Below are 16,227 nucleotides of genomic sequence, written 5' to 3' on the forward strand. Positions count from 1 at the left end.
CATTTTGTTGTTGTTCTTGTTGGTTGGTGAGTTGTTTTCTGTGTTTGGTTTTTTGTGAACCAATTTTTGTTTCTAATTCTTAAGGGTGAGCAGCTACTCCCATGAATTACCTCAGGATGTTATCTTTCTTTTCTATTAATGTACTGAAGGAAAGTTCATCAACTTAGAAAGTACTGGACTTAGAATCTGAAAGCCAGTAATTTACCCTCTGAGTAGTAGAAACAGCAAGAAAGGCAGGAAATGCAACAAATGGTGACTCTAAAAGGACTTCACAATAATTAATATTTTTGAAAGGTTTTGCTGAATTTGTCAAAGATGAAGTCTTAGAGATCTCTTCCTTGATCTACCTGAACCTAATGGTATAAGCTAATCTAGAAAGAAAGGATCTATTAACTTGAATCGGAAGATCCCTTGAAACCAAGACTATTTCAAAATTCCTCTCTTTGGGTGAGTTGAGCATGTAGAGGCAAATGAGGATAGCCTCTCTCTCTACTCCCTAGGCTGACTTCAGAAAATCTGGGACCAAAGTTAACCCTGGTGGCTGAAAAAAGATCTGACCTCTGGGATTTTACTCTGAATCAAAACATGGGCAGGCTGTGAAGGGAAAGAATCACATAGGATTTAAATCTGCCCCCCTGGAGCTCCAGGGGCTCTCTGTTCTTTGCTTTGCTGTGAACATGTCACTAAAGAAAATAATTGTTCTTATCCACCGGGGAAGGTCACTAATGATAAAGACCTTATGAAACACAAGAATAAATAAGAACTCTTAACCTAGCCAAAGGAGAGGAGGAAGTGCGTGCACAGGGCATATTCATTAGCTCATTTGCAAAACCTGACCCTGCAACTTAACTAGAGAAGCACAGTGTTATCACCTGGGGCAAAAAGCAGCCCACCCAATAAAAGAGCAAAGAATTAAATGTCTCCATCTGCTGGGGGACTCATGGAATTACCCAAATTAGAAAGTGATTTGGCGGGCAGCCCGGGTGGCTCAGCGGTTTAGCGCCACCTTCAGCCCTGGGTGTGATCCTGGAGACCCTAGATCGAGTCCCACATCGGGCTCCCTGCATGGAGCCTGCTTCTCCCTCTGCCTGTGTCTCCGCCTGCCTCTCTGGGTGTGTGTGTGTGTGTGTGTGTGTGTGTGTCATGAATAAATGAATGAAATCTTTAAAAAAGAAAATGTTTATCTATCATGCCTTTGAAACATTAGCAAATGCTATTAGAACTCCTATCTTTGGATTTATTATGTGTTATCTTACATAATGTGGCTACTGGTGTAGGGGAAATACGTGACTGGTAGGTTCACCTACAGGGTTTGTTATCAGATCATATGTAGCTTCTATCAAGCACAATTTCCATGTCTCCCTGCATCATGTTCAGCCATCTTTATATCACTTTGTCACTGCACATTTCATAATAAAAGGAGTTGAACTTATTTTATCATAACAATGTATGTGATAATTCTGCAGTTAAAAATCTCAGCAGTAGCACTACCGATGAATTTATACACCTTCCCTACATATAAGTTTAAATAATTCACTTTATCCAACCATTTGCTGTCCAGAAAGCCTCCAACCAGTTTCAAATATATGAGTATTAATTCTACTTTTATAGTTTTCTAGAGCATGACATTTAATAAACCTGACCTTCGTAGAATTTGTAAAATTCAGTTATGTTTTTTTGTACGATGTAATTTGGGGAGATTATTTTATTTTAATAAAATATTTATTTTTATATTTATATGTCATGTTTAATATTTTTATTTAATAAATTAAAAATAACAAACATACTTTATGTATTTTTAAATATATAATATTTATATTAGATTTACACTAATAAATGCCTTTTAATAATAGGAATGAAGTATTTATATTGTCTTTATTCAAAAAGAAAAAGTGAGTTACGACACTCAGATACCCTTTTGGCAGTATTTCAGAATCTTTTTGTCTTCCTTTCTCCCCTCCACCCCCCAGAGCTGTCTGAGCCTTTAATTGTGAATTGCCAGCGAAGGCATTTCACTTAAGATAGTCTAGGTCAGCGGTTCACAAAGTGTCTTCCAGGGACCCTGGAATCCCCAAGACCCAGGAATCCACAAGGTCAAAAAGGTCAAAACAGTTTTCATGATAATTATATGACATTATTTGATTTTATTATTCCCATTTCAATCTCATTTACTAACAGATATACATTGGTGCCCTGATGGCTAATGAAATGTGTGTTTATGCACTGTTTTCAAAATTTCTCAGTTTTAATTTCTAATCCAGAAAATATAAACAGGTATTACCCACATGAACAAAAAGCTCTTTAAATGTCTCAAAAAAATTTTTTTAAAGAGTGCAAAGGGATCCTAAAACCAAAGTTTGAGAACCACTCAACACAGAACTGCAAAATCTCAGTGGCATAACTTCTCTATGTCCCCCAGGTGCTGCCCCCTGTAGTCAACCGAGTAAGTTTGGGGGGAGGGGGAAAAAGTCATTCCTACATTTCCTCCCTCAGGCACCCAGGCTAAAAGCATCCCAAAGCTTCCACAATTAGCATGGCAGGAAAAAAGGGAAGAGAACATGGGGAATCTCAAACTGGCTGTAGAAGCTCTGCCTGAAAGTGACACATGTCACTTCTACTCACATTTCACCAGCCAAATCAGGTGTAGCCACATCTAAATCAAAGGGACAGAAACACACAATCCTCTCATGTTTCTAGAAGGTGAAAGCTGAAAGCAGTTATTCAACAACACTACTACCTACCACAAGGACTATCTCTTCAGGCAGCTAATGTCTTCCTGGCATCTTTTCCTAAAATTATTCACCCTCATGACCATGTACTCAGGGGACCCCATGAAGCACATTTCAGGAAGCACACAGGGAAAAATATTTAAATATGACACATTCAAGTTCACATATTTAAGATTTTCTTTCAAAATAATTGAGAAACATCAAATCTCAACAAACCATATTATGGTACACTTGCCTAAACGAGTGTATATAGCACTATTATGTTAAAAAGGCTTTCTAAAAGGCTTCATTTGACTGACGTATAAAACCAATTATTTATAATAATTTGTGCCACTAACAAATGTCCAACACCTTTTCATAAGAGCAAGACCCAAATCAATTCAAATAAATTAACATTCCTGTCTGAACTGACTCACCCAGCCCAAGGAACAAATTCACATGTCAATGGTGGGCTGACCCAATGACCCATCTGCTGAAAAATACAAACTGTATCATTTTGTTTTCCAAATAACAAGCATTGATTGCAGTGTTAGAAAGGTCACTTGTCATCGGCTGGGTCACTGACCTGCTGGCAAATTGCAGCCTGTCACTCCACAATGAGCCAGGACCATCAGGAGGAACTAAGTCATATTGTATTTATAAAGTACAATTGGGGAGGTGACACCATTTTTCACCAGATGTGTGTTTAACGGGATGAGTATCACAGTCAACAGAGATGGAAAGAGAAAAGAGCATGAAAAGGAATAACTATAAGGGATATTTTGTAATTTTCCAGGATGACTACGGGAAACCTCACTGATGTATATCTGCTTTAAAATGCATTGAATCAAACCCAGTCTATGTCTCCAAGTCTGATGCTAAGGATTTCAATATTTTGTACATTTTCTATGGGTAAAAGAGTAAATACAAAAGATGTCTCTTTCAAGTTCCCTAAAAGGAACTGGGGAATATAAAATTAAGAAACAACCCCGTATCAGACAACCTAAAGCATACAAATAAGGACGGGCCCTTTGAAAAACACGTTTCCAATGATATCCTCTAAGAATGCCACTCCAGTCACATGTCACCCCATATATCCAATTCAGACACTGCTGCCTTGTCAGTGGTCTGGATTTGTCCGCCCACCGGAGAGAGGCATCACGATTGTCCAGCTGACAATGAATTAAATAGCCATATTTATTTCTCTTTCTACCATTAAGCTTTTAAATATCACTTTAAGATATAATTTATCACAATCTCCTAGAATAAAGTATCAGCCAACTATGCATTAAAGGCCACTTATTTAAAATAATGATCTGCACAATAATTTCATGGGGTTTGCCAAGAAATGCATGTATGGTTTTTTTTCTGTATTCAGTCCCATATCATGGACAGGATACAAATGAATGCAGGCATATATCCAAAAATAAAATTTAATAATTCGTTACGCATCTTCTTACAAAGAGCAGCTAGCCACCAAAATACCTACCAATAGGATAAGGATCTTTATACTTGGTACATGCAATGAGGCATGATACCCCAGTGTAAAGCCTGTGTCCTATTTTAGGGAGTCCTAAAATGACATCTCTGAAGTTTGTCACTCTCAATCAGAGCATCAGATCCATGAGACCTCTCCAACAGAGACCAAGGAATCAACCTGATACGCTCAGAAAAGGAAGATATGGGTCAACTTAGGTTTTTCAAATTTAAATCTAAATGTTTTCAATGTGATGTGACAGGATGACATTTTGCCTAAAATGCACCAGTGTACAAGAACTGCTTTGGCACAGCACCAAGCTGGTGTACCTCACTCCAGTGCCCTGTGTTTCCCCACATACACAGTGTATTTTGCTTGGTTTCAAAACTACAGAACAGTTTTAAAAAGGCAGTATAGTAAATACTTACATACACTTGATCCAGACTTAACGATTGTTAACATCTTACCACATTTGCACACTCTCTAAACACACACACATACACATACTTTATTTTCTACACAGACATCAAGTCACCCCTAAACACTTCAGCACCAATCTCCCAAGAACAAGGGCATTCTCCTACATATTCATATGCTTTATTCAATAACCAAATTTTCTAATTGCATGTTTTCCTGATACCTCCAAGGAGAAATTTGGAATTTTCTTCTATCTATACACAGTCAAATGATTTCTTTTTTTGCTCCTTTGCCAGAAATCAACAAATGGCCTCCTTCCTTTGCTTCTTCACCAGCTCAGTACAGCCTTTAAAAGTAGTTTTTCCTCCAGGCTATGATGTCGGTAGCTCCCTGATACTCTGCAACTTCCTGAGCGGTACTGTGAGTGCATTAGCTCCCCAACCTCCACTCACTGTCTCATGACAGGATGTTCCTTCAGCCCCTGCTCTGGCCTCATTCCTCAGGCTCTCATGGCCCCCCCTGGGAGCACCTCCTCCTGGAGGCCTTCTGCTTGCCCTCACCCACCAGTCTCTGCCTGGGCAGCAGCCTGGCCCCACCACAGCACTGGCCACACCACTTCTACATCCCCTGGAAGATGGGGCACAATTTGTGGCTTTATCTCAGTGCCTAGAACATACATCCCCAGGGCTTCACACACACAGTTGGAGCTCTAAAAGAGGACTTCCATTTCTTCCTGGTCTTCTGGTAAAAAGAATAACCCAGGCTTAAATATTTCCTATTTAAATTTATTCATCTGTTGTATTCCTTGGACCATGGAAAGTCTGAGAGGCACTCAGGGTAGGATCTGCATCTGTGAGGACACAGGCAGCAGGAGACAGGATGAACCAGAGCCTTCAGGCCACACAGAATTTCCAAGGCCCCTCTGTGCTGTGCAAGGGCAACTTTAACCTTTTAGCAGCCATGCACGCTAGTGTATCAGTAGCCTACCCAAGATCCAAAGATCCTGCTGCTTGGCAGCCCCAGACCCAAGCAGAATGTCTCCCTCAGGCTTCAGGCTCTCTGGTCTCTAGAGAAACTTTTCAAATCAGCCCCATCCCTACCCACCCCACTGCAGGCGCAGTGAGGAATCTGCACTCTAAAAACCAACACGGAGTTCCACATCAAAATCCACTGACCCTTCTTTTGACTTTTAGGCCAAAGTGGGCTCCTCTTTTCTACCTCCAGGGGGCCCTGCACACAGAACACCCAGTATGTGAGAGCTGCCCAGCTCCTCAGTGTGATTTTCTCAGGCTGGCTAACATAATGGCCCTATCGCCTGCTCTGAACCCTTCCTGAATCCCTTCTTCTACTCAGATTCTGAGAGATTTACATCTCTCATGATTGGCCTTGTCTGTTTATTCCATTACTAGGCTTCACATAACTCTTATGATGTCATATAATTTTGGAGGAAATCAAGAAAGAAATTAACGTATTTTAAAAACACATCTTTATATATATATATGGACTCATTTGTATCTTTTTTAGGAAATATTTAAAAAATAGCTAGCCACTATTTTTACCTTTTGTTACAGTTTCTGAATCAGCCAAGACAAGAATTTGGAATGAATTTAAAGGAGGATATTTGTTGCACACTGACTATGAATGATTGAAATATGTGATCATACATATTACAAATGGCTTTTGGTCCTCTTGAAACAACTATTAAAAACCAAGACACTTTTCAAAAAACAAACAACAACAAAAAACAAGACCGCTCTGATCTTTAAAAGCTTTGCACATAAAAACTGAATCATTGAAAACATTATGTCAAGTTACTGGCTTGACACAGGCAGCAGGAGATGGGGTGAACCAGATACAAAGCCAGATACAAAAGACCAAATACTATATGATTCCACATATATGAGGGACCCAGAGTGATCAAATTCACAGAGACAGAAAGTAGAATGGTGGTTACCAGGACCAGGGTAGAGGATAGGATGGAGTATCTAACAGGCACAGAGTTTCAGTTTGGGAAGATGAAAAAAGTTCTGGAGATGGACTGCACAACAACGTGAATGTATTAGTGCCACTGAACTCTTAAAAATGATTAAGATGGTCAATTTTATGTTGTTGACACCCATGCTAAAGTGAGGCTACTCAGAACCCCATCCTGTTTAATTAAAAACTCCCCACAGATCACTGATCTGAAATGGGTTTTTTAAATTACATTCTAAAGTTATTTTTCTCAATTTTATAATTTAGAAACTACTGAGAGACTACAACTCCAATCCAATTTCTTTCACTATGTCTCATCATTCACTGTTTAAGAGCTAACTGGAAACCCATCCCAAGCCTCACCAAGGCTGAGTGAGATGTGTAGAGTGTCTATCAATGACTATTTTACATCAAGTTGGCAGGCAGGTATTTTTCTATAGAACACCTGAAAGAGGTTCCCAAGGACAATGAAACTTTTTTTCCCCTCAGTAAGATGACTGGAAATAGTCAGAATCAACCCAAAAGATGCCAACTTAAAGTCTGTCCCCTAAAAAAAATTCAGTGTTATTTTTGATTACAAGGATATACTTGATCATAAAGGAAATGTGTGACATAGAAATGATAAGGCAATTACCCCCATCCTCCCATCCTAAAATAAACATTGTCTATATTTTAATGGACTTCTTTCAGCTTGCTTTTTTAATCTATTAAAAAATCATATGAAGGTCTCTATCTATTGCTTCTGAGTCGATACCATTTAAAAGAGAAAATAAGAACTTAGCATGAACTTTACTCAGAAACCAAATTAAGTAAGCCAAGAGAGAAATTCACACCAATTTTGTTCCTGAAAAATTACTTCATAATAGTAAAAGAAGGACATTCCTTGCATACTGTGCTGGGCCAGGTATGAGTTCCCAAAGTGGATTATTTTGTCTCACCTGGTCAACAACCCTAGGAGGCAGGTTCTAAACACAACCTTCGGGACCACCCCACTCCATCTGTCAGAGCTCACCTCTGCCCCAGGCTTGGCTCCTGCTCTTCCATCTGCCCAGATCACTCAACCTCCACGTTCTCCTTGTGCTGGGTGGGATCCTGGTCTCTGCCCCAGGTCACCTCTGCAGAAAGGCTGATCCTGTCTACTGCTCCCATCACTTACTAGACCCTTCTCCTGATGTTGCTTTTCTCCACAGCCCTTAGCACATCTCCCCATGACAGTGCATGTCTCTGCCTATTAGCTCCTGTCCATCTCTCCCAAGGATGCAATCAGCGAGGGAACAGGTTTACTACCACAGCTCCAGCATGGACAGCCAGGCCCACGGCTGTCACCCCCACAAACATGCATTACTAACTCATAGTTTACAGAAGAGGAGGCTGGGAAACTGAGAGCTTAAGAATCTCCTCAAGGTCAATGCCTGCAAAGTGACAGAGTCAGCATCTGACCTGGGTGGGACCCGCAGCCCCCACAATGGATAAGCCTTCGTGTTCATTTTCAGAAGATGCAGAAAGTTGCCCCCCTGGGAGGAAGACTATCCCCTAGGTGCATGTGCTCATGTGGGAAGATCACACCTCAGTACTCAGGAGAGCAAAACTGGGAGCTGCTCTCTGACCTGTAAGCCTGGAGCAGGTTTAACTTCTCTGAACTTCAGTCTCCTAAGGTATAAAATAGAGATAATGCCTTCCAGTCTTCCAGGGACCCCAGGAAGATCAAAGACACACAGCAAAGAAGCAAACTTTGTTAACTGCTAAGAGTCATTTACATGTATAAAATTCCTTTGTTTGATAAAGGAGAATGAGATCAGAGGGTGCCAGGCTGCTACTTGCCTGCAATATAGATTTTTTTTTGCCTTTGTTTTTATTTTTTTGAAGGGACAAAGCATCCAAGAAAGCTACATTTGATGCTATAGCATGCTGAGTCTGATGAACCAAATTTTGTATTACCTTTTAATATTCAATTCCAGAAAATCGTTAATAAGTCAGGGAATATGTGGTCTTAAAGGATAGAATCTTTTGGCAATCCAAGAACAATCTTACCAGACTGAGAATGAAAAGTCCACCAGGGAGAGGTCCTTACTTGGCTCCCTCGGTGATGAATCCCGATGTGATGAATAACAATGCCTAGCATATTGCAGGTGTTAAGTAAATATTTGTTGAATGTTGACAGATTCAAAGAATGAATGAAATAATTAGGCAACTGTCTGAATATTCTGTGCCAAAAATACTATTCACTAGATACACACTGAAATTTAAGGAGGAGGGACGCCTGGGTGGCTCAGTGGTTGAACGTCTGCCTTTGGCTTGGGTCATGATCCCAAGGTCCTGGGATTGAGTCCCACACTGGGCTCTCTGTAGGGAGCCTGTTTCCCCTCTACCTATGTCTCTGCCTCTCTCTCTCTCTCTCTCTCTCTCTCTCTCTCTTTCTCTGTGTGTGTGTCTCTCATGAATAAATCAAATCTTAAAAAAAAAGAAATTTAAAGAGGAAAAATGCCTTTCAACCCCAAAGTTGTTTTCTCTTCATCACTCACCAAACCTTGCATAAGCCCTGAAGTGTGAATAAACAGGCAAGCCTTCCCCAGCACGAGGAAAATATGCCTGATGAATGCACCCAAACTCTCATTCCTTTGTCCGTCAATCCATCATCTTTCCCAAATGTGAAACTGACCCTACCTAAATAAATGCAGTCATTTTTTCTATTTTCTGGGTCATCACACTCAAAGTGCAGACTGCCCTTCCATCCAGCACTGCCCTCTCTCTGCCTTTCATAGCGGCACCCACAGAGATGATTCAATCCTTAGTCATAGCGTCTCTGTGAAGATCAAAAACACCACCATTCCCAGTTTGCAACATATAAACTAAGTGTAGATGGCTACAGGAGCTTTCCCTAGCTTTATCCTATACATGCTTACATGCTATGCTTCCCAGAAAACATGTTAAGTTTTCCTAGCACCGGGACCAAATTCACATAATTACAGCTTTGCTAGGGCACAATTTCTTAAGGGGATAGTGTCAGCTATAAATAAATGTCAATATTATGAGTTATCAAATGGCTATGGTTATAAGTTACCTTTACATTTTTAATATTACGAATAGGTTTATTGTTTTAATTTTTGTATAAGATAAAGCTGCATTTGTTTGTACATCAGATATGGAATTGGTTAAATATCCATTTTACAGAACTGGAACATGAAGGTACAAAGAATATCCTTTAATGATATGAAATGAGATATAAAAATATCAACTGCTGTCAAACTGTGCAGGTGTTTTTACAAGATAAAACACTTTCAATCAATACTTCTTCATACTCTGATAATTAGACAACGTACTGCAGTACAGAAAATGATAGAATACAACAGTGCTAACAAAATGTACCAGGTTATTATTTGGTTACTTAATCAAGGGTTCTTGCACTCAAAGTAGTAATCTTCAAGCAGAAGTCTAAGAAAGTTCTCCATTGCTGATGGAGATCAATTGATAGGAAATGAACTACATGCTTACCAATAAAGAGGAACCATGTATGTATGGTACAGTTTCACCAACAAACTAACTAGTTCAGAGCTAACTGCATAAGTATAATCTGTAACATAAATGTCAGCTTCAAATACAAACATTTAAATGGTATTTGGTCTTTATTTGCCCTAAACCTTCATTTCTTCAGCCAGTGTTCCAGCCTTAGGGTAGTTACCAAGTCAGCTTATTTAATAGCCCAGACCATATTTAAATTTTTTAAATATGGCTAAAAATAACCTCACACAGGAAGATACAGAGAAACAAACCATAAACACACTGAAGCATCCATCTCAAAAAAAAAAGGGGGGCCCAGAAAAAATAAAATTTTAATCAGAGCAAATTTAGAGTAAAAATATCAGTCTTTCACTGTCAGAATTTTAAAAATCATCTTGATGGATTATTTGCTTATTAGAATCACTATAGTCCAACAAGGATGATGCTATTAAACAATAAAGAAAATCACAGCACTTTTTATTTTTTAATTTTTTAAAAAGATTTATTTATTTATTCATGAGAGACAGAGAGAGAGAGAGAGAGAGGGCAAAGACACAGGCAGAGGGAGAAGCAGGCGCCATGCAGAAAGCCCGATGCGGGACTTGATCCTAGATCCTGGGATCCACCCTGGGCTGAAAGCAGACACTCAACCACTGAGCCACCCAGGTGTCCCGACACAGCACTTTTTAATAGAAAACAACTTTATGAGAAAGAGAAAATCCCTATTCATCAAGTTTTTTTCTTACTGATTTTAATGGCCTAATGTTTGGAAACTATATCATCTGAAAATACAAAATAATACTTGGGTATTAATAATTATATGAATACAGAAGCAATAACAATAACTGAATCCAAACCAACAATTGTAGATTGATGCCAAAACGGTCTAAGACAAGGGTCAGCAAAATTTTTCCATAAAGGACCAGACTGTAAAGATCTGGGCTTAGTGAACTGTCAAGTGTCTGTGGTGTCGGTTCTTAGCTCTGCCACTGTCTCTCGAAACCAGTCACAGATGATATTTACTAAAATGTACAAAGCTCCATGCCAGTAAAATCTTGTTTATGGATGCTGAAATTTGAATTTCATGTGTCACAAAATATTACTATTTAGATTTTTTCAACCATTTAAAAACATAAAAAGTATTTTTAATTTTTGAGCCACCCAATAACTGGCAGCTGGATTTCACCTGTAGGACACATATGCCAATCCTTGGTCTAAGGCATCACAGGTCTAAGGCATTACATACTAAAGAACACATAGAAATATACATGTGAGAAAAAATCCAATAATATATGAAATAAACGTTTAAAGAAATTAGCCTTCAGAAAACTTTGGTTGTATCTGCTTTTGCCACCCAATTACTCAGACAAATCCATAACACTGGTTTCTGTTTTGGTGGAGGAGGGCCAGCTTTGGAATTTGTTTTTGGTAACAAATAAATCATGTTACACACATTAATGCAAAAGGAGGAGGAAGAGGAGAATACCTTTGTAACTAAATAGTATTTAAAGCAATTCATGGTTATATTGTCTATATACACTGGAAATTCTGTTTTAAAATCCATACTGTAGGATACTATATGAAAAGTTTTTATAAGATGATATTTCCTTATTCCTAAATAATGAAATCGCATTGAGAATTTAACTTCTCACTGTAGGCATATAGGTCAGTTGAGCACCAGTCCACAACCTTACTACCATAGGGGCTGTTGCTTTTATAACACTGCCGGTCTACACAACACTTAATAATATCGGACTTAGATTGTTCACTATATTTTTGTAACTCTCTTTCCCAAGTACATAAGTTCCTAGAGAGAAAGATTTCATTTCTTATAACATTTCATGCCCCACAGTAATCAGCATCATGATTAGCATATAGTAGGGCACAAAGGAATTGTTTTTAATGGCTAAAGTTTGTTTAATGAATGGGAGGAAAAAATACCATTATTGGCAGTTCTATGTGTTATGGCAAAAATTCAGTCTGATGGAACAACTACCAATTTTCAGAAATTTCATCTGGACCCATGCCCACTGACGTCGTCGGAAGAAAGAGGAATCAGACTGCTACTTTTTCTCCAGCTCCCTCCAGACCTCCTGACACCCAACCACCCACACATCCCCCACAATCACAAGATAATGAGAAAAGGCTGAGTGCACTCTTGTGGAGAACACCCCCAGGACTAAATTTGAGCACCTTCCCGCTATCATGGCCTCAAGCCATCCCCAGCCTTTCTGGACACAGGCTGGGTCCTCAAAAGATAACAGGCAACACCCCAAAGGCCTTTTGGGATGAGAAGCCTATTTGGGGAAGGACAGCTCTGCAGCAGGAGCTCTGCTATGCTCCTCTTCTCTTTCCCCATTCACTGGTAGGCATGAAAGCAACAGCTGGAATCTGTAAAAACAACTTCAGTACCACTGATTCAAACTCAAGTCATATTCAAAAGCAGACACACATAAAAGAGAAAAGGAGAGCCAGAAAAAGAGAATGTCAGCTGAGGGGAAATAACTAAAAGCTAGAAACATTTGAAGTCCAGCAAAGCCACAGTGCTAATAAGGAGCTCAGCATTCCCTTCTTCGAAGTTATAAGGAGTTAAATGTGGGAAGGAGAGGGCAAGAACATGCAGGGCAACATAACTGTTAAAACTTAGTGAAGAACAACATTAAACTCTACTTTCTACTTAAAAACTACCATTACAAGATGACTGATGAAATGCAATTAGTGCTACACTTGGGTGTATCAACAAAGAATTTTACGGTTACAAAAAAGTAAAAAAAAAAATGTACTTTATCTAAAATCCAAATCAGAATGTTTTGCAGTTTGAATCCTGACTAGGGCACACTCAGCACCCCTTTGTAATGTGAATCAGCCTATCTAAACTCATAGAGTGATGTCCAACGCCACCACCTGCAAAGGGGTGGTGACCCTTTAAAATGACCAAGTTCCAATGTGATTGATATTGATTGGCTCATCACCACCTTCCCACTCTTCCTTCAAAATAAGAAGTAGAAAAAGAAAAAAAAAAGAAGTAGAATTCTTGCTGGTGTTCGATGGAACAAATGCCTTCCACTCATTGGAAAATTTACTGAGCACTTCTACAGAAAAAAATGTATCCACATGGGTGCATCACCATTTTATCTTCGGTGCCAAGTGAGCCCCTGAGGCTGACAAAGTTTAAGTTATTTTCCAAGGTCTTCCATTTGATGGAGACTTTGTTATTTGGATTTCCCAGCTATAGTTCCATCCACTAGACACATCTGCCAGAAGACACATCCATCTATTTCCTGTATCTGCTGCTTGGGAAAGGATCAACTGGGGAATGCCCATTAATCTAGCTCAGGTGTACCCAAAGATAAAGGAAATAAACTTTAATTAGGCTTTAAAGGAAGAGATACAAAGGTAAATTCTTTGTACTTTGGAACCAGTCCTCTTAATTGTACTATTCTCGCTAGTTAATCACCTTGGACGGCCATGCTCAAAGACCAACCTCCTCACTCACCCTGCTAATACCCAATGAATATTTACTGTGATTCAGACTCTTATGAAGTTTCGATTTGAAAAAGAAAATGTAAAACTACATGCAAACCTGATGGCATCCATGGATCAGAAGTTGGTTTGGTCAAGGTGTTCACCTGCTCCCAGTTGAAGTCATCATCTTCAGCTTGACTATATCCACAGGTGCTATACGGCTCATCAAAGAGGCAACCACCTAAAATGTAAGAATGAAAAGTAATGTAAGCAACAGAAAGACCTCAGGAAAAGCTATGATGATGATGGCAGGTAACTGTAAACCTACTTGATACTACACTAAATTTGATTTGACCCTTGTGTCCATGTAGTATAGATCTTGACCCTAGTGTACCCTAAGGGCTAACCAAGCTGAGTAACCATGCCTTGCCATACTGCCACACTATACTGTTCCCACAAAGAATCCAATCTTTGTAGAATCCAAATGAAAGTAGACATAAACAAATTTATAATTCATATTTTCCAGATTTGCAAGAATTTGGAAAAAGCGATCTTGTGTTCAAAACTTTAATAGGATTGCCCTAGGTATTCAACATGTTTTTAATAGAAAAACATAATAATGTTGAAGAAACCCCACACCCCCGCCCCCGTGAGTGGGACCAAGCCTAACCCTGAGGCAGCCCATCCAGGCGCCTCCCATGAATTCAAGCAACAAAAACATTCTGTTTTTCCGAGATAAGAAAACTATCCCTCCCCTTCGCCCTGACTGGAAAAGTCCCTGAACATGGTCGTGTTGACCTTCAAAGAAATCAATCATGTCATAACCCGAATCCTATGCTACTCCCGCGGTTTTTTGCCTTTAAAAGATGCCTGTAATTGCTAATCGGGGCTCTGCCACCTCTCAGGCGGAGAGCCCGTTTGCGCAAACGTCCAATAAACCCTCTTGCTTGTTGCATCTGCCTGTCTGGGGTCTGAGTCTCTGGGGCGTCCACCGGGACACGTTGGCACCCGTGAGCAAGGGTCCAACAATGTGTTCAAAAAATTAAAAGAGAAATGCTTTCACCATAACACTGGCACAATGTTGGGGTAGGGGGAGGGGAATGCAATAGGGACCATGAACATAGTGTACAAAATATTTTTTTAAAGAATTATCCTAAATCTAAGATAAAAACAGGTTTCACTTAACACTTTGGAGATCTGAGGTCTCAAATTTAAAAGAGATTATAAATTTGCTTACAGTCCACACAATTTTTAAAGGCAAGAATAAATTCAAAACTAAACATGTGGTAAACATCTGCTTAATTCTGGTGCTAGAAATAAAGCTACTTAAAGAAACAAAGAATAAAAGAAGATGCAGTTTTACAAAGCAATTCAGCTGTTTCAGCACCCTGGGGCAAACTGACGATTTTAAGTCCCACCCACATCCTCTTAAATGTCTCCTCTTATTTTGAATTATTATAATATCAAATCTTTTCACCAGTGTTTCACATCACAAGGACTGATTATATTGACCATATTATTATGAAAATTCTAATATCCATTATATAATGCCATTACTTATATTAATTAAAACTATTAACTATAATTACTTTCCAATGATGAGAATTAAGGGTTCTGGTCAAGAAAATACAAAAAGAAGAATGTTATTTCACTATGTCTGCAATGTACGCCCTGGCAGTGAGAAGATAAATAAAATAGCAAGTACAAACTCAGAGGTAAAGACAGATGTTAGAGGTCATCTGGGCCAACCTCCATCCAAATGTTTACATAAATTCTACAACCTTCTAGATAGACAGCTTTGAACAGGTGAGGCATTCAGAAAATTTAGAAATGCATCCCTACCTTGTAGACAATTCCCCCTTTAAAAAGGCCCAAACCCTGCTTCTTCAAATCTATACTCATTTATTTTAGCTCTACGCTATGAAGAAATAGTAAAAAAATAAAAACAAAAAAAATCTCTGCTCTCACACAGGAAAGCTGATTATTTCAAAAGAGCTGTCATGTTCTAAGTCTTCACTTCTCCAGACAAAACATGCTTTGCTTTCCCCAATTCCTCTTGTTAGAAGGTTTTCAGATTTTCACTGCCCTGGCAGGTGTTTTCTGGATAGTCCCAGGGTTATTACCACTCTTCCAAAACAATGACTGCCAGTATTGGAGCTAGAGTTCAACTGGCTACTTTTTCAGACCTCAAGTTCTTTTATGGGAGACTGATGGTCCATTCCAAGCTTTTGTGAGCCTCAAGTCCCATACATCTTTTTCATTCCACTGCCTCTCTTGCAATAAGGGAAGTGACCTTCTGAATTTGAACTCAGGGCTGTACATGGGTCCTTACTAAACCCCATCTCCTTGCTTTCCATGCATTACTCCAGTCTGTTGAGCGCTTTGGGAATCCCGATTTTATCATTCAGATGTTAGTACCTAGATTGGGTTATCTGCAAATTTGATAAGCATACATTCTATGTCTGTCTCCAAATCGCTGATAGAAAAGTGTTAAACAGGGCCGAGTCAGGGACTTCAGACCATTTAGGAGGTCTCTCTCAGTTTTCTGTCTCTGTCTTAGCTATTAGCTCCAGGCATGACGGTGAAATTAGTGATCCTGGACACTGTCTTCTGTGACACTTTAACAGAACTGGTCAATTAAACATTCCACTGAGAACAGAAACTCATTACAAAGATACAGCACTAGCT

General features: G+C 39.3%; 1 protein-coding gene across 11 annotated transcripts in view; it reads right to left on the bottom strand.

Annotated features, from left to right (window-relative positions):
- The window catches only part of PTPRM (protein tyrosine phosphatase receptor type M), a 777,617-nt gene that overhangs the window by 571,814 nt on the left and 189,576 nt on the right, over positions 1–16,227 (bottom strand). For all 11 annotated transcript variants that reach the window (XM_072734918.1, XM_072734917.1, XM_072734916.1 and 8 more), the window contains exon 2: positions 13,658–13,780. In XM_072734918.1, coding sequence (XP_072591019.1) covers positions 13,658–13,667 — 10 coding nt within the window. In that variant the 5' untranslated portion in view covers positions 13,668–13,780. The remainder of the gene's footprint in view (positions 1–13,657; positions 13,781–16,227) is intronic.

Source organism: Vulpes vulpes, chromosome 13 (genome assembly GCF_048418805.1).
Source record: "Vulpes vulpes isolate BD-2025 chromosome 13, VulVul3, whole genome shotgun sequence".
In the NCBI taxonomy this organism is placed as follows: Eukaryota; Metazoa; Chordata; class Mammalia; order Carnivora; family Canidae; genus Vulpes; species Vulpes vulpes.